Source organism: Budorcas taxicolor, chromosome 17 (genome assembly GCF_023091745.1).
Source record: "Budorcas taxicolor isolate Tak-1 chromosome 17, Takin1.1, whole genome shotgun sequence".
NCBI lineage: Eukaryota > Metazoa > Chordata > Mammalia > Artiodactyla > Bovidae > Budorcas > Budorcas taxicolor.
In genome coordinates, this window is record NC_068926.1 from 10,463,368 (window position 1) to 10,487,106 (window position 23,739).

At 38.8% G+C, this 23,739-nt stretch overlaps 1 protein-coding gene across 1 annotated transcript in view; it reads left to right on the forward strand.

Annotated features, from left to right (window-relative positions):
* NR3C2 (nuclear receptor subfamily 3 group C member 2) overlaps positions 1-23,739 on the forward strand; it is a 419,058-nt gene that overhangs the window by 270,270 nt on the left and 125,049 nt on the right. Inside the window, exon 3 of the mRNA XM_052654629.1 lies at positions 11,988-12,104. Coding sequence (XP_052510589.1) covers positions 11,988-12,104 — 117 coding nt within the window. The remainder of the gene's footprint in view (positions 1-11,987; positions 12,105-23,739) is intronic.

A 23,739-nucleotide genomic window follows, 5' to 3' on the forward strand; every position in this document is an offset into this window, starting at 1 on the left:
CCCTTTGCTGGGGGTGCCTGATGTCTGTCCTCTTCCGTGTTTCAGATCCACAACATTCTTCAAGGCTTACGTCAGATGCTTTCTCCTTCTATAAACCTTCCTCATCTCCCCATTCAGGTATAATCTTTTCTGCCTTTGAAGTCACAAGAGTACCATATGATTCCTCTTAATCATTTAAATTTTCCCAGCCTTTAGAAAGTAAGGTCTTGGAAGAAATGGACCATGTGTTGCTTCTTTATATCTTGGTTTAGCTATCTTTGCTGAATGGAATTAAATTATGGTCTGGGAACTCATTTTAAATCACAGACATAGAAAACAAACTTATGGTCTCCAAAGGGGAGTTTGGGATTAACATATACACACTATTATATATAAAGCAGATAACTAACAAGGACCTACTGTATAGTACAGGGAACTATACCCAGTATTTTGCAATAACCTACAGGGGAAAGAATCTCAGAAATAAATATATGTATGTATAACTGAATCATTTTGCTGTATACCTGAAACCAACACAACATTGGGAATCAACTATACTCCAATAAAATCAATCAATCCCAGAACCTCTTTTTGTTCTTTGCAAGGGTCTTTATTTTTGGGGGGCTCCAAAATAACTGCAAATGGTGACTGCAGCCATGAAATTAAAAGATGCTTACTCCTTGGAAGGAATATTAAAAAGCAGAGACATTACTTTGCCAATGAAGGTCCATCTAGTCAAGGCTATGGTTTTTCCAGTAGTTATGTATGGTTGTGAGAGTTGGACTATAAAGAAAGCTGAGTGCAGAAGAATTGATGTTTTTGAACTGTGGTGTTGGAGAAGACTCTTGAGAGTCCCTTGGACTGCAAGGAGATCCAACCAGTCCATCCTAAAGGAGATCAGTCCTGGGTATTCATTGGAAGGACTGTTGCTAAAGCTGAAACTCCAATCCTTAGGCCACCTGATGCAAAGAGCTGACTCATTTGAAAAGACCCTGATGCTGGGAAAGATTGAAGGCAGGAGAAGGAGGAGACAACAGAGGATGAGATGGTTGGATGGCATCATCAACTCAGTGGACATGAGTTTAAGTAAACTCCGGGAGTTGGTGATGGACAGGGTTGTGCTCCAGTCCATGGGGTGGCAAAGAGTCAGACACGACTGAGCAACTGAACTGAAGTATTTGCTATCCTTACCAGGCAGAATGGAGTTCAGTCGCCCAGATTCACCTTTCGTCTGCCCCCAAACATGTGTGCCTACTGAGTTTGAGTATTAAGTTGTAATAGAAAACAGGCAGGGGAGATGAGGAACAATAATCAAGGGAGCTATAACTTTCCAGCATCTTACACAGCTCTTACAGTTTGGGGCACTGCTCTAAAATTCTTAGCTGAGTTGCAGACAGCTCAGAGAGTCCAGCTTTTTGTCCTGTGCTGACCTTAAAGGATATAGTTCTCCATTCTCACACCCTTGCCAGCCTTTAGAAAACGTTAAGATGAGATCAGAGCTGTGTAGTATTTGTCCTGTCTCAAGTGGACACTTTTCATCTAGAAACCTTCCTAATTCAGTGGTCATATTTGTTTTCAACAGGAAATTCTTTTCTTACTTATATTTAATTAAGATTTGACTGTGTTTGTCCTTTGGAATTTCTCATACTATTTTTTTTTTTTTTTTTGAAAGACTGAGCTAACCAAATGAATGGTGGATGATAAATATCACCTTTTTATTCTGAGTCCTTACCTCAGGCCAGGCGTTGCCCTTCTTGTTTCTGTATATTAATTTGAATCCATCTAACCTAGTTGTCAAGGCTTCCCTGGTGGCTCAGATGGTAAAGCATCTGCCTGCAATTCAGGAGACCCAGGTTCAATCCCCGGGTCAGGGAGATCCTCTGGAGAAGGAAATGGCAACCCACTCCAGTACTCTTGCCTGGAAAATTCCATGGACAGAGGAGCCTGGTAGGCTACAGCCCATGGGGTCGCAAAGGGTCCGACACGACTGAGTGACTTCACTTTCACTTTAACAGCCTGGTAGGGCTTCCCAGGTGGTGCTGGGGGTAGAGAACGTGCCTGCCAGTGCTGCAGAGGTAAGAGACACAGGTTTGATCCATGGGTCAGGAGATCACCTAGAGGAGGAAATGGCAACCTACTCCAGTATTCCTACCTGGAGAATTCCATGGACAGAGGAGCCTAATGGGCTGTTACAGTCCATGGGGTTGCAAAAGAGTCGGACACAACTGAGTGGCTTAGCACAACAACCTGTAAAGTAGGCATTACTGTGCCCATTTCATAGATCAGGAAACTGAGGTTCAGAGCCATTCCACTGTTTTTGGCAAAGAAGCTCATAGTTCCCTGTTGACTGAGGTGGGATTGGTACCCAGGTGTATCTGGTTACAAAGTCATCCCTTCCCCCTGTGTCTTTTCCTTGCTGCCTTCCATGTTTCTGCCTTTTCCATTCTAGCATTATTGATGCTTTGAGACAAGATCCCTATGTTATACAATCTGTATTTTCTCATAGGGGATCAGCCCAAGTATAACAAAAATTTGTTTCTTGATTTCAAAGTAATTGACAGTTTTAAAAGACACTGTATTGGGTTTGGTAATTTTTTAAAGAATAAAATTTAAACAATGTTAAAAGCAGTATCATTGTTGAAAAAAGCAGAACTATTCTACAATTAAAAGCAGTATCATAGTTGAAAAAACAGGAAAGTTGATACTTTTTTTAATTTTTGAACTCAACTTTGATTTGTTTGGGATTTTGGTTTTTTAAGTCTGTAAGTATTTCCCCTTTGATATGAGTACTTGTTTCCCTGTCAATTAATATTGCACTAACTAATCTTCCTGGTGCCGTGTCCAAATTTGCTCTAACCTTCGCAGCCTTCTGTTTTCGAGAATGGCTTCCTTTTCTCCTAAAAGTAACCACTCCTTCAGGCAGGAGGTACCTTGAACTGGTACAACAGATGGATGAGTGACTGAAGTTCCCTGAGCCCTGCTGGACAGAGTTGTTTCTTAAACAAGATGTTTTTACATCTGAATGACTCCGCAGTGGCTGTGATTTAAGGCAACCTAACCAATGTCAGTGGAGGGGGATGTGAGCCTTATAGGAAAAGTATTTAAGACTTAGGACACCAAGAAGGCACATGTATCTGGCTTGGGATTCTGACCCTGCTTTAAGCTGTTTCTGCCTTTCACAGAATCCTCTACTGCCTTCTTGCAAGCCCTCAGAGGTCTTTTTCTAAACTCTTATGTGTGTAGACTTGCCCTCTGAATTGTTATATGTGAAAGGTATGATGCTGGAGATGGGACAGAAATGATTTGTGTATTATATGGGTCTTTTGTAAACCAGTGCGTTATAAGCCAGTAGGTCTTGTGTGAATATTCATTACTGCAGGTTTGTGTCTATATACAACATTCCAAATGAACGTAAAAGTTCTGTTTGTCAAGCAGGATACTGTTTGTACCATATCTCTACTTTCTCAATTAGTTTGTAGACCAATACTCCATAGTGTTTCTCCTAGAGTGCCTTAGTGCCTGTGGATGGATGCTTAGCCCATTTGTGTAAAAGTTTTACTTTAAAGGAATATTTTGGAATTTTTCAATCATATCCCATTTATTTTAAGCTTTTATTTCTCTCCATGTTGTGAAAATATGCATTTTTTTCCCCTTTGGTGTATCTGTTACAGTGCTTGCTACCAGGTAGCTACACCAAACTTTCTCTAAATTTTTATGAGGAAAAATGACCCCCTCTAAGCTTTAATTTATTTGCCTTCCATTTTGGGGGGTACAGATTCTTGAGTATGTATACATATTATTAGGGTACTGATATTGACAAAATAGGATATGGATTTCGGGGCTTAGGGTGGAGTGGTCACGGGATTATATTCTTTATTAAAATAGCCAGAGGTGTTGATTTCTTTCTTAAAAAATACGTTAGTTGCTGGTAGCTTCTCAATCATGTTTTGAAAAGTTTAGCTATTTATAGAAAGGGCCCTCACCTTCATCCATTAAAATCTGTCCCTCAGAAAGCAATAATGTAAGTAGTTTAATACTTCTGAGAGGAAGTAATATGAAGGTTGAATCTTATGTTCTCATCTACCTTTATGGAGGTAGTCTGCAGGGAGGTTCCTCATTTATTTCTAGCTCTTCGAGTTCTGACAAGAGGTAAGGTTACAATTCTAGTCTTGCTTGTGCTTGAGTGGGGTCGTTGGACTAAATCTGAGCAGTGAAGAGTGAGTTGCCCCTCTGGGCTGGAGCAGTGGGTTTCCTAAGTCAGACTCCACAGCTCCTCTGCCCCGACTCTCAGCACTCACTGTGGTGGCTATTCCCGTCAGCCTGGGGCCCAGGGTGGGTACACAGGGGACAGAATTCCCAGCCTGTCTGCTGATGCCTAATTAATCTGTACCAAAACCCAACTTTTAGCTTGGTTTATTTTTCTCTCTTGCTTTTTTCTTTCTCATCGATCTCTACACTATAATTTCACTCCTTCTATTTGATTTGCTTTCAGTTTTTACTTGTTGTAGTTTTTTAAGCTAGAACCTTCAATCATCAATTTTAAACCCTTCTCCTTTCCTAGACTAAGTATATGAAGCTAAAAATTCTACAAGGACTGCTTAAATGTATTTAATAAGTTTTATGTTTTTGCTATCATTCATTTTGAAATCTTTGCTAATTTCACTTGTGATTTCTTCATTGACCCATTAATTTTCTGAAGTATGTTGCTTAATTATCAAATATGGGACTTGTCTATATATCATTTTGTTGTGTGATTTCTAATTGGGTTCCTTTGTGGCCAGCAAATATATTGTCCGTGATTTCAATCCTTTCAGAATTTTGAATTTGTTTTATAGCTCAGACTATGTCTGTCTCAGTGAATACTTCATGTATACTTGAAAAGAACATGTGTATTGTTCAGTTATGTGCCTAAGTGTTAATTGATCCAAGATGTTTGAAAATCTCCTGTATCCTCACTAATTTTCTACATAGTGGTTATTCTATCAATTGCTGAGAGAGGGGTTTTTAAATCTCCAACTATGATTTTGGACTAAGCTTTATTTGCCTTAATCCTGACAATCTTCACCTGATGAATTTTGAAACTCTGTTGTTAAGTGCATTGATATTAGGGCTGCTTATATCCCAGCTTAATAACTATGAGTGGTAGTTTTTATCTTTTGTGGTACTTTTCTCTTGAAGTTTACTTTGTCTGACTTTAATGTAGCCACATCAGCTTTCTTATGCTTACGTTTTTCATTGTATATATATATTCCATTTTTTAACATTCACCCTATATGTACCTTTCTATTTAAAATGCATCATAACACACACTTAAGTATTGTCTTTTTTAGAAACTTCAGTCTACCGTCTTTGACTTTTACCTGGAGTGTTTGAACCATTTATGTTTAGTATAACTGTTTCTGTACTTGAACTTCTCTCTCTTATCCTAGTGTTTGCTTTCTTTGCGTTTCCTTCTTGTTCCTCTGTTTTTTCTTTTCTCTCCTTTCTGGATTGAGTATTTTTAGTATGCCATATCTTTTTCATCCCTTAAACTACACTTCGTGTTTTTATTCTACTGGCTGCTTATGGTAGTATTTCTCAAACATTAGTATACATCAGAATCACAGGAAGCGTTACATAAAACAAAGATTTCTAGGTCCCACTCCAAAATTTCTGAACTAGCACGTCTGAAATTGGGTTTATGGATTGTAATTTCTGGTAAATTATTAGGTAATGCTGATGCTGCTTGCCCAGAGCAAGAAAATCATTGCTTGAGGGATTACAAGATGTACTCTTAACTTATCATAGTCTACCCGGAATAATTTATGCCATTTCAAGTACAATGTAAGAAATTTAGAACAGTAAAATTTCATTTATATCTTTTCCTATACTTTGTGCTATGTTTTTAGATATTTTACTTATATATATTTTATAAATCCCATAATACACATTTACTTTGTTTTAAACATTTGACTTTCGAATTTAAGAAAAGAAAGAAAATTTCTCTAAAATTTAGCTGTCTGTCATTTCTAGTTCTTTTCTGTACATCCAGATTTCACATTTCTCTCTGATATCATTTCCCTTTAGTATAGAACTTTCTTTTTTATTTCTTATAATGTGATTTATTATCAGCCAATTCTCTTCACTTTAGTTTATCCAAAAATGTCTTTATTTTACCTTCATTTTGAGGAATGTTTTCACTGGTGCTACTGAATTTGAAAATAATTGTATGTTGTTGTCTGGCCTTGATTGTTATAAACAATCAGTGTTTACTCTTACCTTTATTCTCCTTTACATATGGTAATTGTGGGTTTGTTTGTTTGTTTGTTTGTTTTTGCTTTGTTCTGGCTGCTTTAAAATTTTTTTATATTTGTTTTCAGCAGTTTAACTATGTTGTACCTTAGTGGTTTTCTTTGTATTTATCTCTTGGGGCATTTGATAAAATTGTTGCTTTGGTCAATTTGGAAATTTCTATATATTATTTTCTGACCTATTCTCTCCATTCTTTTTGGGACTCCTACTACAAGTATGTTAAATTACTTAATGCCTCCACATAGGCCACAAGTACCTTGTTCTTTTATCTTTTAATTCTTTTGTCTTTGTGCTTTAATTTTTATGATTCTATTTCTATTTCTTTAATTTCACTGAGTTTTGTGTCCAGTATATTGTCAATTTCAACCCAAAATGTTGTGTCCTCAATAGTATATTTTACAGTTCTTTGATTTCAATTTGTTTTTATAGTGTCCAAATCTCTTCTGAGAGTTTCCATTTCTTTTTTTTCTTTTTTTCATATTTTCTTGACTTGTCTAAAATATCAATTTAAAAATCCTTATCTGCTAGTTTCACACTCTGGATCATCTGTGAGTCTGTTTCTACTGACTCAGTTTTCTTTTGACTCTGGTTTGCATTTTTCCAGTAATTACTATTGTATTCTAGACGTTTTGGAGACTCCAGGTTCTGTTACATTTCTCTGAAGAGTATTGTGTTTTATTCTAGTAGTGAAATTACTGACAGATCATTTTGAACTTACGGGGCCTTTGCTGTATGATTTTTCAGGGATGATGTGTTTTTGTTATACCTTTAACCCTAAAATTAATGCCTTAATCCTGGGATACATTATTTCCTCCTAAGGAGGAGGAAATTTAAATGGAATTTAAATGGCAAGCCAAAGGAAATGGAAAGATTGAGTCCTTCTAATTTAGTGAGATTCAAATTCTTTCTCGTGATTGATAGTAACTAAAATACCCTGCTTAACTGTTTAAAGCATTAAATTCTCTCACCCTTTGACTCTTTGGAGTCTTATGCTCAATTCAGAGGTCAGCTGCAAATGTGAGAGGAGTTAATATATCCACACCTCATGATATCCTCTCCTTTCTGGACTGTCTATCCTTCTTCAATTTTTGTGGTTTGGTTGGTAAGTCATGTGTGACTCTTTGCAACCCCATGGACTGTAGCCCAACCAGGCTTCTCTGCCCATGGGATTTCCCAGGCAAAAATACTGGAGTGGGTTGCCATTTCCTTCTCCAGAGGATCTTCCCGACCCAGGGATCGAACCCACGTCTCCTGCTTGGCAAGCAGATTCTTCACCGCTGAGCCACCTGGCAAGCCCTTGTCAGTTTCTGGCTGTTCCTAAAGTTCCAAAGGGGCTTCCCTGGTGACTCAGCAGGAAAGAGTCTGCCTGTAATTCAGGAGACGCAGGAGATGTGGGTTCGATCCCTGGGTCAGGAAGATCCCTGGAGGAGGAAATGGCAACCCACTCCAGTATTCTTGCCTGGAGAATCCCATGGACAGGGGAGCCTGGCAGGCTATAGTCCATACGTCACAAACAGTCAGACACGACTGAAGTGACTGAGCAAGGGTGCACACATTTACAACAATCCAAAGCCTGTTCTCTGCCTTCTCTGGCAACTAGGACTTAGGATTTTGCTTGGCTTCCATTAGCCTCCCCTGAAGGACATGAGTCCAAGACCCTCAGGAAGAAAATCCATTCAACCATGAGGCAGTCTGTGGTGTTCTCTCTGTTCCAGTCAGTCTTCTCCCAGCTTCTGCTTGCTTTTGGTTGCTCCCCAGTGCCTTCACATCTTTTTTCTCCCCTTTTGTGGACAGTTATAATTGTCCTCTATAGGAGGTTTATCTGATTCAAGCTATTCTACTACTAAAACTGAAATTCCTCCTCTAATGGACATATAAGTGGAATGAGAAATCTTTGTTTCCTTTACCACTAACATTTTTTATCCATAGGATTATTCCTGTGGCTATATGTTCTGACTAAAATAGAGCTATTAACTTGCATAGAGGCCATCTCAGAGAACCTCCAGTTGAAAGTAGTAGTGTCTGCTATTTCTTTTCTACCTCCTTAAGACATAAACCAATAAGTATTGTAAAGTAAAATAAAGTAAAAATAAGAATTTTTAAAAAAAGACATAAACTTCAGATTCATATTTCTAAAATACACCTCTGGACTTCACATCTTGTAAGCAAGAATCTCATCACTTGCTGAATAAAATGAGTTTCATTCAAAGCCTCCACTGTCTGGCCCATGTTAACGTTGTAGTAGAAAATTACTTACCTTTGAAACCCTGGGTTATGACTTATACTGGATTAGCTATTTTTATACCAGGAGAGCACAGTGTTTTTTAAAAGACATGATCAAAAGTTTTTTAAGTCTTTTAAATGCATTCTCTCATTTTCATTGTGGTTTTTGGGTTGTTTATTTTATCATAGATTAATGGACAGGATACATATTGCCTATTTGTGTAGGTGTGATTCAGATCTTTCATGTTTACAGATTTAAAAATATAAATGACAGATAAAACTAGTATGACATCCCCACAGCTGGCCTTTAAACTCTCCCATTCTGTTTGGATGGGAGATGAATTGGTGATTGTGACCAATGTCTGGTTTCTACTAACTGGTAGAAACCAGATACAATAATTCAGTGTATATGGAAGGACATTTTCTGCAGCTCTTACAGTAACATGAATTTTTAAAAGATGTTCATTAAAAAGAAATTCCTGTAGTATAATCCTAACTCTTAGAAGTCTGTTTTTGAACACCCAGAAATAGTGTGTTTATTGGACAGTGGCCATTTCTTATGCATTATTGTATGCTTACAGCTAAGAGACTTTGTCATATTTTATCATGGATTCTCAGAAATGGAAGGAACCATAGAACACCCCAGCTCCTGATGCAAATGGTTTATGGCCTTGCACACATAATAGGTTCCCAATAAATAATTGTTGAATTGAAACCAAAGTTGCATTTAGTTATTTGTTTGGACATTGACATTTATTCAACTCAATGTACATTAGAGATGAAATTTCTGAATTTGTCTTTAATTTCACATCATGAAAACAGGCACATAATGCTGATTGCCAGTGGAAATACTGGGTGATAAAGTAAAGTATGCCTCATTCAAATAATGTCCCTTTGCTTATTCTTTGCAAAGAGCATTCAGCATCCTGTTGGACCACCAGTAAATTATATTTCAAAATCGACATTTAGAAAAGACTCTGACCTTGAGACACAGCAGCATTGTCCGAATTCTGCTTCCAATTCCACCTTTTGGGGAGGTCACCTGAACAGTTCTAGTATGAGTTTCTTCTTGTGAACAATAGCAGTAATAACTGCCTTACCTATGTCGTAGGGTTGTTGTACGACAAATAGTGCCATAATAGGCCTTAAAATTTTATTTTTATGATAACTTCTTAAGATATTGTGCAGCATTGTGAAATGTTATGCTAATCGGTTCTAGTCTTTCCTGTGGGTGTTGATTGCCTTTTTGTAATTATCTACACCTACCTATAGTGACTGAGAGCCTGTCATTTTTTTAAGAAGTCATTAGATTATTATAATGATGGAGTTTCATTTCTTCCCTTTGATAGATTTCCCTGTTCTATTACTGTTCTTTTTTTGAGATCGCCATTACTAAAATTTACCATAATGTTACTGAGAATGAGCTCTAGATTAAATTATTTTAATACCATTAGCAATACACATTATATCTATTGAGTACTTCCTGTAATTTACTTAGTAATTATCAACCCAGGGAATGTGATGGTACTGGGTTGAAGGGGGATTTTGGAGCCTGTTTCCTGCTTTACAAGCATCACTCAGATTCCGTTTGCTTAGTCTGCATATTTTCAGAGACCCATGACTCAGTTCTCACACCTCTTCCCTTTCCAGTCTCTATATGATCTCATCCAGTCTCATGGCTTAAAATAATAACCACAAGCTGATTACATCTGCAGCCCAGACTGCTCCTGAGCTCCAGGTCTCTGTATCTAACTGTCCCCTACCCCGCCCCATACTTCCACTGACATACCTCTCAGGGGTCTCAAGCTTAGCATGTCCAAGACCAAGCCAGAGTAGTTCCCCCTAAGCCATGGCTCTTAATTGTCTGCCTCATTTGAATTTACAGCAGTTCCATTTTTCTGTTTGTTCAGCCCAAGAGTCTTAATGCTTCTTTAGATGCCCTTGTTCTCAGATCTCTCAGCAGATTCTAGCAGCTCTGCCTTCGGAGTGTACCTTGGACCTGATCACTTCTCATCGCTGCTCCCCCATCATCTTCCCCTGAAGTATAGGGACAGCCTGCCACCCATTCCCTCTGACCCTGTCCTCAGTCCACTTCAGTCGGTTTCTTACACGGTGGCCAGAGCGGTCCTATTAACCATGAGTCACGTCACTCTTCATCTCAAAGCCCTGGAAACCAGTGGTTTCCCCCATCTCACTGAGCCCACGTCTTGAACATGATTGATAAGGCCTTACATGGGCTGACTGAGGTTAGCTCTTTTCCTTCATCCCCTGATAATGTTCACTGACCCTGTCCACCTTTCACACTTGGCTGTTCCTTAAACACGCCAGGTACCCTCAGGCCCCTGTCAACCCTCGTTTGCTTTTCCCTCTGCCCTACCGTATTTTCTCCCCAGGATGTCCACACAGTTAGCACCTTCCTCTGCTTCAGACCTTTATTTTAAGGTTGCTTTCCAGTGGAGTTTTCCCTTCATTCTTTCTACTCACCTCTACCACATTCTATGCCCTTGCCTTCTTTCTCCTGAGCACCTGTTACTGTCCAGCAGTTGACCATTGTCCCTAATTACTTTGTCTGTTGACTCTCTTTCCCTCATTAAAAGGTCACAAGAATGGAGACTTTGGTCTTTTTCGTTGCTGCCTCTAACAGAGCTGATCTCTAGTGGAGATTCAGTAAATATGGTATGTTAATTTGGATATGTAAATGAATAATAGAGCTAGGGTACAGTTTAGCATTTTACCAGTAGATGCCACCCTCCAAGCATATTCCACATCTGAATTATTTTGGTGCCAGTGTGACTTGCAAAAGGAAATTGTTCTACATTTCTAGTTAAATGATTTGAAAGTCTTCCCATTGGAATAACATGTATAAATGGGAGCAGGCAGAGCAGCTTAAACAGCAGCAGCAGCTGGGAGTTTGGGATGAGCAGGTGTAAACTAGTATATGTAGGAAGGATGAACAGCAAGGTCTACTGCGGGGCACAGAGAGCTGTGTTCAGTATCCGGTGATAAACCATAATGGAAAAGATTGTGAAAAGAATGTATATAGATTTATAGCTGAATCACTTTGCTGTACACTTAAAACTAACGCAACATTGTAAATCAACTATACTTCAATAAAGTACACTTTTTAAAAAAGCTGAAGCAAGGCCTTTGTTTAGTTTGGTGCTGGGTGATGGCTGGATAAAATGTGCACCATCTCCTGAAAGGACGCATGCCAATAAAGTCAAACAGTGGGCAGTGCAGCTTTATTTCTTTGGAAACCTGTTGGAAGTAAACATAGTTTTAAGCTTATCATCTGCAACCTGAAGTCTCACCTGTATTCAGCTGACCATTCCTGTGCCTGTAGTATTCACAGATCATGTTTCTCTTCTACTTTTATTGACAAAGAGATTTTAAGGCAGGAAAGAGCATGTTTCATTATCTGATTATACATATTAGTATTTTATATTAATATAGTAGTCTTTATTTTAACAATTATTCTTTATTATTTTATTCAGGGCAACACAACTATTTGTGTGCGGGAAGAAATGACTGCATAATTGATAAGATTCGGCGGAAGAATTGTCCTGCGTGCAGACTTCAAAAGTGTCTTCAAGCTGGAATGAATTTAGGAGGTAAGGTCTGTGGGTATTAGTTTAATAAGAACTGTTAATATGTAATGTAACACTACTAAACTCTACGTACTCCCAAAATTGAAGGTGAATCTTCAGTTTTGAAGGTGAATCTATGCTAACATGAAGCAAAGATTTTTAAAAATCTAGTAAGTTCTATATTCATGCTAAAACATTTTAGGAGAAAAATATTTCTTAGAAGGAGTTAAAAACAAGTATGTTATGTGGCTGTGGTCATAGTGAAGTTTTCAACTCTTGAGTTTGCAAAGGTTTCAAGAACTGGGTACATAAACAAAACCAAAACAAAAATGAATGACATTTGGTACAAAACTGTAGCTAATAGTTTTCCTTACCATGTGTGTTTAGAAATAAGACCTATTTGTGTTGACATTAGGCAGACAGGAATATATTGCTAACTCTAGGAGTAAAAGTAGTAAAGGCTGTATGAAAAAATTTTTTAGTGTTACAGAAATTCACCAAAAGAGTGGGGGAGGTAAAGACTTGTATCACAGAAGTATACAATGTCCATGGATGGGAAGATTCAACATCCTGAAAGTGTCAGTTTTCTCTAAGTTAATTTACGAATATAACAGAAGTCTAACAAAAATATCACTTGGTGATTCTAAGTTCTTAAAGAACAGCCAGCAAAATTCTGGAAATGGGGTATATAATGAGGACAACTAGCCCTGCCACGTAGTAAAGCATGTGAGAGCTGCAGTAATTAAAATGGTCTATGTATTTCTTTATTGATTGTCAGTTCAGCAGAAAGTCAAGAAATGAATTCAAATAATGTGAGAAGCTTGCTCATAATAAAGTTGGCATTTCAGATCGGTGGGGAAAGGATAGATTAGTTGATAGGAATTATTGTGACAGCTAGGAAACAAGAAAGTTAATCCGAATTCTTAACAATCCACCAAGATAAATTCTGCTCTTCCAAAGATAATAAACTTTGAAATATAACACAGAAGTGCTAAAGGATTTTTTAATATTCTGCAAGTGGAATATTATTTTATACTTTTTAAGTATGAAATAAACCCAGAAGCTATAAGAGAAAAGAATTGAGAAAATAAACCCTACTTACAAACCAAATGTCACCACAAAAACAAATAAAAAAAACTGGGGGAAAGTAGTTGCAGCTTATAGACAAAGGGTTTATTTCTCACGTAGATAAGCACTTCTGTAATTTCATAAGATAAAGAAACCAACTCATTAGAAAAATGAGACTGAATAAGAATATGAATAAAATATTCATAGGTAAAAGAATAATAAAAGAAATGCAGTTGGTTCTTGAAACACATGAAAAGATTCTCAATCTAAACCCAGTAAGAGAAATGTAAATTTAAAATGTGAGATATGATTTCTTACAAATGGCAAAGAGAAAACATTTTTCTAATATATTGTTTGAGTATAGCAATAAAAGTGAAAATAAATGTTAATCTCGTGCATTTTAGGTGGAAGTAGAAATTGATATAACACCTATGGAGAGCAATTTAGCCATTTCAATTAAATGTTAAAAAGGCACATACCCTTTGACTCACCAATTCCACTTCTAGGAATTCATCCTAAGTATGTTCTGGAAATGTAAAGTGATATATGCATAATATGTCCAGTGTAGCCTTGTTAAATATCAGGCATACAGTAGCCTTTTATCTGTTCAAAATTGATTAAATAAACTGCAGAATACTCTCCAGAAAAAAATAAGAATAAAGGGAGCTCTATATGGTCTGATTATCAAAAATACTCTTTAGTGAAAAAATCAGGTTGCAAAATAGTGTGATTTGTATATTACACGTAGTATATCTGCTTTCAAAAAAGAATACATATATATTATATAGCATATTTCTGGAATGATATACAAGAAGCCAGAAATGGTGGTTAGCTTAGTGGAAAAGAGCGGACAGCTGGGAGACAAGGATAGGAAGGAAAATTAATTGTCACTGTCTATTCTTCTGTGCTTTTGAATTTTGTATTGGATTAGTGTGTCTATTGTGTACTCCAGTTACCTTCTTAAAGGAAAGTAATCCAAAAAAGAAGCACAGTTTTCTAGATTCCGTAGATATGCGTTAGTATATGGTATTTGCTTTTCTCCTTCTGACTTCTCTCTATATGACAGACTCTAGGTCCATCCACATCACAACAAATGACCCAATTTTATTCCCTTTTATGGCTGAGTAATATCCTATTATGTATATGTACCACGTCTTTTTTATCCATTCATCTGTTGATGGACAATTAGCTTGCTTCCATGTCCTGGCTTTAATGTGTGCTGCAGTGAACGTCAAGGTACATACGTCTTTTTGGTACAGATGAACCTGTTTGCAGGGCAGGAATAGAGATGCAGACATGAATTTAACAGTCGTGTGGACACAGGGGAAAGGGGAGGGTGGGACAAATTGGGAGATTAGGATTGACATATATACATGATCTCCATATAGTCAAGGCTATGGTCTTCCCAGTGGTCATGTATGTTTCTGAGAGCTGGACCATAAGGCAGAGCACCAAAGAATTGATGCTTTCAACTGTGGTGCTGGAGAAGACTCCCGAGAGTCCCTTGGACTGCAAGGAGATCAAACCAGTCAATCTTAAAAGAAATCAACCCTGAATACTCATTGGAAAGATTGATGCTGAAGCTGAAGCTCCAGTATTTTGGTCACCTGATGCAAACAGCTGACTCACTGGAAAAGTCCCAGATGCTGTGAAAGATCGAGGAGAGAAGAAGAGGGCATCAGAGGATGAGACGGCTGGATGGCATCACCGATGCAAGGGACATAAACTTGGGCAAACTTTGGGAGATGGTGAGAGAGAGGACATCCTGGCACGCTATAGTCCATGGGATCACAAAGAGTCGGACACAACTGGGCGAGTGAACAATAACAATAACGTATACACTATTGTGTGCAAAATAGGTAGCTGGTGGGAACATGTTGTGTAGCACAGGAAGCTCGACTCAGTGCTCTGTGATGACACAGATGGGTAGGATGGCAAGGATGGTGGACGGGAGGCTCAGGAGGGAGGGGATATTTGGATACATACAGCTGATTCACTCCATTGTATGGGATATTAATTACCATTGTAAAGCAATTATATTCCAGTAAATAAAAAGACAAAGAGGCTTCATTCTTTGATGAATGAACCAACTGGCTGACTAGTTAGGCCTGGGGAGGAACGTGGCTGCATGTAGAGCAGAGCAACCCTTGGGAATCAAGAGGAGGATGAGCTGTAGCCAACCAGAACTGCTCCTGTGAGAGCCTCCTGGGTGTCCTGACCTCAGCCAGAGCAGCCCACGCTGGTCCAGAGGGCAGGCTCTGGAGCCACATTGCACGGTGAGACCCCTTGCTCTGCCACTTGCTGACCTGTAACCTGAAAGGCAGGCTGCCACCTTTCCATGCCCCTGTTTCCTTCAGCTCGCCTTGATCAGCATGCCTACCTCCCAGGCTGCAGTGAGAAGTAAATGTCAGTGTGGAGTGACCACTCAGTACATGTCGCTGGAGTGATCACTCACGGCACATTCCATAGTACTTTCACGCATGATCTGAGGGACGTGACTGCCCCACGTGTCGGTGACGTCCAGGGAAATTAAGAAACGTGCCCCAAGATGCCACAGCCAGTGAAATGATGAAGCTACATCTTGAATCTCTGGACTCCTGGTCTGAGTTTCTGCTCTCTTGTCTGACATCCCAATCAATGCAAATGTGATGCAAAAGATCTCCTTCTGAAGCCTGTGAGCAAAAATCTGGCAAGATATCAGCAACTTAAAATCTAAATGGCGCCAGGGTACAGCTATGGGTCAGAAAATGAACTCGAAATCAGTTTTTGTAAAATCTGCCATCTGAGTTTTAAGTGTACACACTGCTGAAGTATGTGTATCCCTATGTAATTTTTGTATAAGTATATAAATCTTATATATTAATATTTACATATTCTATATATCTATGCATATGGGGCTTCCCAGGTGGCACTAGCGGTAAAGAACCCTCCTGCTGAGGCAGGAGACATAAGAGATGCAGTTCAATCCCTAGGTCAGGAGGATCCCCTGGAGGAGGGCATGGCAACCCTCTCCAGTATTCTTGTCTGGAGAATCCCATGGACAGAGGAGCCTGGCAGGCTATGTAGTCCATAAGGTTGCAAAGAGAGTCAGACACAACTGAAGTGATTTAGCATATGCTATATATATACACACATACACACACACACACACTTTAGTATAAATACTGTATCATCACACTTTATATAAAGTACCATTACTGGGACTTCCCTGGTGGTCCAGTGGTTTAAACTTCGCCTTCCAATGCTGGGTGTGCAGGTTAGATCCCTGGTTGGGGAGCTAAGATCCTATATGCCTTGGGGCCAAAAAACCAAAATATGAAACTGAAGCAGTATTGTAACAAACTCAGTAAAGACTTTAAAAATGGTCCACATCAAAAAAATCTTTTTAAAAATATCATTACCATTGTTTACCATAAAATGCTATGAAATAGCGATACTTACAATCCATATCTTATAGGGCTGTGTTAAGAATTAACTGAGTCCATATTTGACCTCTAGAACAGAGTTTCTCAATCTCTGCTCTGTTGACATTTGGGGCCAGATAGACCTTTGTTGGGCTTCCCTGATCCCTCCACCTGCAATGCAGGAGACCGCGGTTGGATTCCTGGGTTGGGAAGACCCCCTGAAGAAGGGATAGGCTACCCACTCCAGTATTCTTGGGCTTGCTTGGTGGCTCAGGTGGTAAAGAATTCGCCTTCAGTGCAGGGGACCTGGGTTCGATCCCTGGGTCAGGAAGATCCCCTGGAGGAGGGCATGGCAGAACACTCCAGTATTCTTGCCTGGAGAATCCCCATGGACAGAGGAGCCTAGCAGGCTACAGTCCATGGGGTTGCAAAGAGTTGGACACAGCTGAGCGACTTAGCACAGCCTGTCACAGGTCTGTGTTGTGGGGCCCATCTCTGTGCTGTAGGATGTTTATCAGTATCCTTCATTACTGCCTATTAGATGCCAGTCTAGCTATCTCTGCTCCCTCAGTGTGACAACCACAAATATTTCCAAACTTTGCTGAGTGTCCCCTGGGTGGCATTGGAATCCAGTGGTTTACCAGTAATAGTAAATAATTGTAAGCTGCTTAACTGTGAGATATTTCCTGCTAGAATATATATTCCATCAGAGGGAGAATTTGGGTCTGGTCTGTTCATTGCTTTATCACCAGTGACTAGAACAGTGCCTGGCACAAAGCAGGTGTTCAGCAGTTGTTTGTTGAGTGAATGCATGATTAACTGGCCCTTTTAAGGGTTCTGTATTGTGAGCATTCTTCTAAGCCCTTTATATGTGTCAAACCTCACATAACATTATGTGATCATACTGTTAATCTGCCCATTTTATTTTAAAATCGATTTTCATTGGAGTATAGTTGCTTTACAATGTCGTGTTAGTTTTTACAGTACAGCAAAATGAATCAGCCCTATAAATATACACATATCCCCTCCCTTTTGGACTTCCTAAGAAGTGAGTTCATGGAGGCTCACAGAAGTTGAAGCGCTGGCCCAAGACCGCAGCCCAGGGAGTGGCAGCGCCAGAACTGAAATCTCTGTTCCTGGCACAAAAGCTCATCCCCAGCGTCATTCTTCTGCATGACATGGGTCCACTGTTTATAGACTGACATTTAAAAATAGGCCTGCTTATCTGTTAGTGGCAGCTGTGGCACCAGGCTTCTTACTTGTGTCTGTGATGGTCTCTAAGTGAGGCTTGGCTCAGTACACAATTCAGGCTCACCTAACTTTGTTGTTGGTTTCTGTATACATGCAGGATAGGTTTTATGGATTTCGGTAAAACATTTTCTTAGAGAAAAAGCTTACCTTGAATCCTGAGGTCATTGAAAGTCGTGAGTCGAAAATAGGTAGAGTGGAAATTAATATTCATAAGAGTAGTACTTTCTTTAGGTTCAAGTTATAATATAACTCCTTCTGGTTCCTGGGTTAGATAATTAACTTTTATTAATTATCCAGTCGATGTAACATACATTGTCATTTTTCTTTTATTACTGATTTGGAAGCCTTGCTTTCTGTTTCAATGTAGGCAAAAAGAAATGCAAACAATTTTATTATTTTAAAAGAGATACTATAAAATTGTATTAATTAGATAAATAGATTAAAAGTTTAATAGATAAATAATAAAATAGATTAAAAAGTTTAATCTTTTAGTATGAAGCAGTTTTTTAAATGAAATATGTGAATGAATTAAAAACCTATCATACATGTTCCAATCCCACCCCTGTTTTCCTAGCAGAGCAGGCCTGCCGGGTCTCTCTTTATTCACCCTTCTTTTCTGTTACCTCTCTTGAGATAAGGCAGATGCAACCTCATGTAATACTTGAAGACATTTTCTTTAGTGGATGATTGTGACCCCAGGAACAAAATTAGTCATTCCCCTTCTAAAGACAGGGCTTCCCTGGTGGCAAGAATCTGCTTGCAGTGCAGGAGACTGGGGTTCTATCCCTGGGTCAGAAAGATCCCCTGGGGAAGGGCGTGGCTACCCACTCCAGTATTCTTGCCTAGAGAATTCCATGGACAGAGGAGGCTGGTGGGCTACAGTCCATGGGGTCGCAAAGAGTCGGACATGATCGAGCGACTAACACTTTCTAACACACTTCTAAAGACATTGACAGTTCAAAATACTTCAGAATTTCTTTTTCCTGTATCCTGTCAGCTGGTTAGCATATAATCCTAACCGTGTCCCCAAACAGCCTCCCTGTTAGAAAGTGGAAGGAAGGAGGAAGAAAGAGTAGGTTTATATTTATCAGAAACCAAAGCCATTAATGTGCCTCTTCCCCTTTCTCTGGATCCACATCCTTCCTCTTATTACAAGCTCTGTCCCTTTTCTTTAAAATCCTGCTGATGTTTATGCTTCATGCAAAGGAGAATAGAACAGAAGATGCAAGAATATCACCAGAGAAATTGAAAGGAAAATAACAGTTTCTCTGCCCCCACGCTGGGCCACATACTTTAGCTCCTAAGAGTAGATGTAAAAAAGGTGTGGTTCTGGTTCCATGAGAATTTACTATTTAGCATAGCCTCCTCCTAAGAAATCCATCACTTTGCTTTTACTGCTAGTGATCTAAAGAGGATGATGTATGTGTGTTTTCGAGCTGTGCCTAAAATATATAAAGCACGGCATTAGGGCTCCGTGGCCCTCGGACCAGGAATGAGTCCTTTGGGTGTTTCTAACTTGACTGTACTCTGGCTGTAGAAGATAGAGGGGATCTTGGAGGTTTTCCTCTCCCGGTCCTGCACTCACAGATGAGGAACTTGGAATCCAAGATGATATCATCAGAGACTTGAGAAATGCAACCTAAGGATTCTAATGCAGTTGTCTTTCCTCTTTTTCAAGCCACCACCCTGATTCATTTTTCATCATCTATGCTAAAGCCCAGTTTCATATTCCTTTAATGAAGACTCTAAAATATTCAAATCTTGCTTCCTGGAGCTTTAAAAATGTAAATTTCACAGATCACGGAATAGTCCCATTTCTGTTTTCAATTTACTTCCAAGGCTACCTGCAGCCATCATTTTACGTGGTTGAGCAGGACCCTTTAAAGGGTTGCTGTCTCAGGTCCACCTTTTTCTCTTGGAATGGAGCATGTCATGTGAAAAGAGAAAAGACCCTCAGACACACGGAGCAGTAGCAACCGCAGATCTATGGCTGCTGTTAAAGCAGCTAGGTGAGAAAGGAAGGGAGACATGGGTTAATTCTGGAAACTATTCAAAGAAACAGATACTCTCATATTCCTGATGAGAATGGAACCAGAGACAGAGGAAAATATTTAAATTAAAATCCATCCACATAATGCAATATTAATCAGGCAATAAAATTATGGTTATGAAAATTCATAACAAAATAGAATTCTTTCTGCACAAAAGTAATAATGAAAAATGAGTATGCGAAATGATTTAGGTTGCTATTATGTGATTACAGCTCTATAGGAAAAGATTTGCATGAGTCAGGAGACTGGGAAGAAATGGAAGGATACGAAAAGTGCTCATATATGTGAAGTAAAGTGACAGATAAGGTTTTTCTTGCCTCTTTTCTAGTTTATCAATCCTGATGAATGTGTCTGAGATAAAATGTTTTAAAAATAGCATTCACAATTTTGAACTAGAAAGAAGGGAAACAAGATTAATTGTGCTGCTGAGCAGAAGAGGTAAAAGAATTCGACATACAGAGTGATGATCAGGAAGGAGGTAAAAAGGAGAGAGGAAAAAAAAAATACCTAGAGACATCAGTAAGTCTTCCACTGGGAAATGCTTTGAAAACTGAAAGGGAAAAGTGAGTGAAAAACAAAAGACCCAGAGAGCGAAAAATAACAGAACCATGACTGACATGGAAGTCCTGAGAGAGAGATCTTTTTACTTGAGGAAAATTGGCTTTATTTGCCAGCAGCTTGCTCCAACTAGCTCATCTGGTCACCTGCAAAATTCCCACACAGTGCAGGTCTGGGGAGAGAAATCACAGGATCAATGCCAGTGAGAGAGAAGGTTTAATATCTGAAATCCAATCAGAAAAACAATTTTTGTATCTTTAAGGGTCTCCTGAGGCTGGATAGGCAGTAGTCTGTAGAAGTTTAGAAAACCCAAGTGTACCGAGTTTTATGAAGAAATACCATTCCTTGGGTTTTTTTTTCCCCCTTTCCGTTCCTCTTGCTTGTAAACAGTAAGAATTTCAATGGGACTTCTGAGCAGGAAAGTGGAGAGGAAAATGACACATTTCTATAAATCAGTGAAAGTATGGTTTCTGAACCTTCATATATAAGTTAAGCCTTATTCATTGTCATAATAATACAACTTGAATTAAACAACTGGTATTTTTACCTTGTGAAATTTCCAAAGGAGAGTTCAGAATCAGTTCTGAAACAGGCAGCATTTCAAGATTTATTATATTTCTTCAAATCTAAGGCTTTTTTTTTTGTAGGCTTTTAACTGTTTTGGTTACAATTTGTAACCAATATGTACATTTAATTTTTATTAGTTCCCTTCAAAACTCTAATTCAATTGAAATCTGAAAAAGAATGGACTTCTGTATATGTATAACTAAATCACTTTGCTGTATACTTGAAACTAGCACAACATTGGAAATCCAATATAAAATAAAAATTTTTTAAAGGAAAGAAAAACATCAAAGCTAAGCAAAAGGGGGAAAATTAATGTCTTATTTTGTCACTGATCGTGTCTTAGAAGAGAAGCAATACAGACATTCAGTATAAATGCTCATCCCTGCCAAGAATATATATACTTGTAGGTGCTCACTTGAGCCTTGTTGAGCTTATCTTGGGTCTTTTTAAATATAAAATCCAGGGATGTTGGAAACCTTCCACTGGGTATACACACATGCTCAGTCACTTCCATCATGCGTGACTCTCTTGAGACCCCATGGACTGTAGCCTGCTGTCCATGGGATTCTCCAGGCAAGAACCCTGGAGTGGGTTGCCACGTCCTTCTCCAGGGTATCTCCCGAACCCAGGAGCTGAACCCTTGTCTCTTGTGTTTCCTGCATTGGCAGGTGGGTTCTTTACCATTAGTACCACTTGGGAAGCCCAGATGCCCATTTTTCTTTCATTTCCTTTCTCATTTGCAGTCTGTCCTGGTAGGTCATCATCCCAGTCATACTTAACCGGCCAGTGGGCCTGAGCGCTTAACCTGTCTACCTTTGGGGTCCAGGGTATCTAATGTTTGTGGTTTCGGTAGGGCTGAGTCAGAACTGTCCTTGCGAGACGCGTCTCAGACGTGCAGGTCTCTGTAAGCTGGTCTGCAGCGGCCCTACAGTCTGCACACTCCCCCATATTTTCTGTAATACACAGTTGTTTTCCTAACTCCCTGGTAAAATAGTGGAGATTTTGTTTTGTTTTTGTTTTGTTCAGGGTATTTTATATTATTGTTACACTCTTTCAAGTTACCTCAGATGACGGAGTTTTATTATAAAAACATTGCTAGTTTCACGTTTAATCTTTGGGAAATATGAGGATGTCATTTAGGAGACAATAGGTTTCTGGTTTTTAGAACTTTTTCCCTTTGATTTTTTTTCCCTTTTTTTACCAGCTTCTTTCTGCCACTCTCTCTCCTCCCTCCCTTGTTTGCTTTTTTTAATTTTACTACACCTGTTTCTACTTGCTGCCTTCTCTCTGTCAGCTTCATTGTCACCTGAGTATCTTGTATTCAAAATTCCCCGAAGAAGGCCCAGCCAACTGCCTGGTCACCATGCAGAATAGAGCTTCTCATTGGGTTGAGATGAAGACAGATGGCTGCCTTTGACTTTGCTGCCCCACCTTACCCAGCCCGGCATGGCCAGTTACAGGTCGCTATGGTCCAAAGCATGACAGCCTGTGACAAGGAGCCTTTTGATCCCATTTTTCAAAAAGGAACCATTAAGTGTAGCTAGCAATCCGAGTACTGTGAATGCAAGACAGACTCCCAGCCGTTACAATGATCTCTTCATTGTGGAGCATCTCTCAAACCATAGCACTTTTTCCAACACCCTGATTTATTCTGAGCTATCTATATGTTTAAAAGTAAAAAGTGTCCATTTTTAGAAAACTGATGGACAAAAGGAAATAATAGCTTTCTATGCTTCTTGGAACAGAACTGCTAGGGCTTTATTTTGGAGTTTAAGACTTTTTGACATGGCTTCTTTGAAAACGCACAAACCAAGACATAACACAAAAAGCATAAGGAAAACAAATCTTAATTCTTTTTAATCATTCAATGTATAAGATGGGTATTGTCTTATAGAATACCTCTCAAAATCTGAACTATTCTCTGCCCCTAAATGCCAGGCTCTAGAATTTTGGGTGAGCTCGGGGCTCGTGGGAGAGTAGGAGTAGAGGTAATTTGGAAAGAGGGACAATCCACATAAAACCAAGTGTCATAGGTTGTCTGCACTCAGTCATATTAGAAAGAGCTGAAATATCATGCCAGGTAAAGTCCCACCTATTCTACAGGTATCATCGACCTCACAGACTCTGATTTCTCAAAGTTGAAATCATTTATTTTATTTACTTTCAATTTACAGGTATGCACTTTAAGGAATATAACTTAGGCTTTTTTCTTGCATTGGAAAAATCTTAGAGACCAGTGATCTGCAACTTGTTCCCTCTTGATAAATATCCTCTTCTCTCCTCTTCACCTACTTATATTCCAGTAAAGTCTCTGTTCTTACTTCTAAGATACACAGAAAGCCATTCAACTACTTAATATGTAACTCTTAGAAAACAATCCTTCATATCTTGTGATAAACCATAATGGAAAAGAACATGAAAAAGAATGTATATATGTGTATATAACTGAATCACTTTGCTATACAGCAGAAATTAACACAACACTGTCAATCAACTATACTTCAATAAATTAAAAAACAGAAATCAGCCCCCCAGTCTTCAGAAATAAGTAAGTATGATATTTAATATCATAGGTGATGATTTTTCTGGGACAGATAGCATAACTTTTAACAGCTAATGCAATTCTAACAGATTTTAAAAATATTTTTATTATCAAGTCATAAAATACTTAATCATTACAGTGATTAATAAGGGAAAGGAAAAGTTCTTTGTATTAAATTGGGGGAATGAAGGTGGAAGAAGAGCCAAGACTTGCTAATT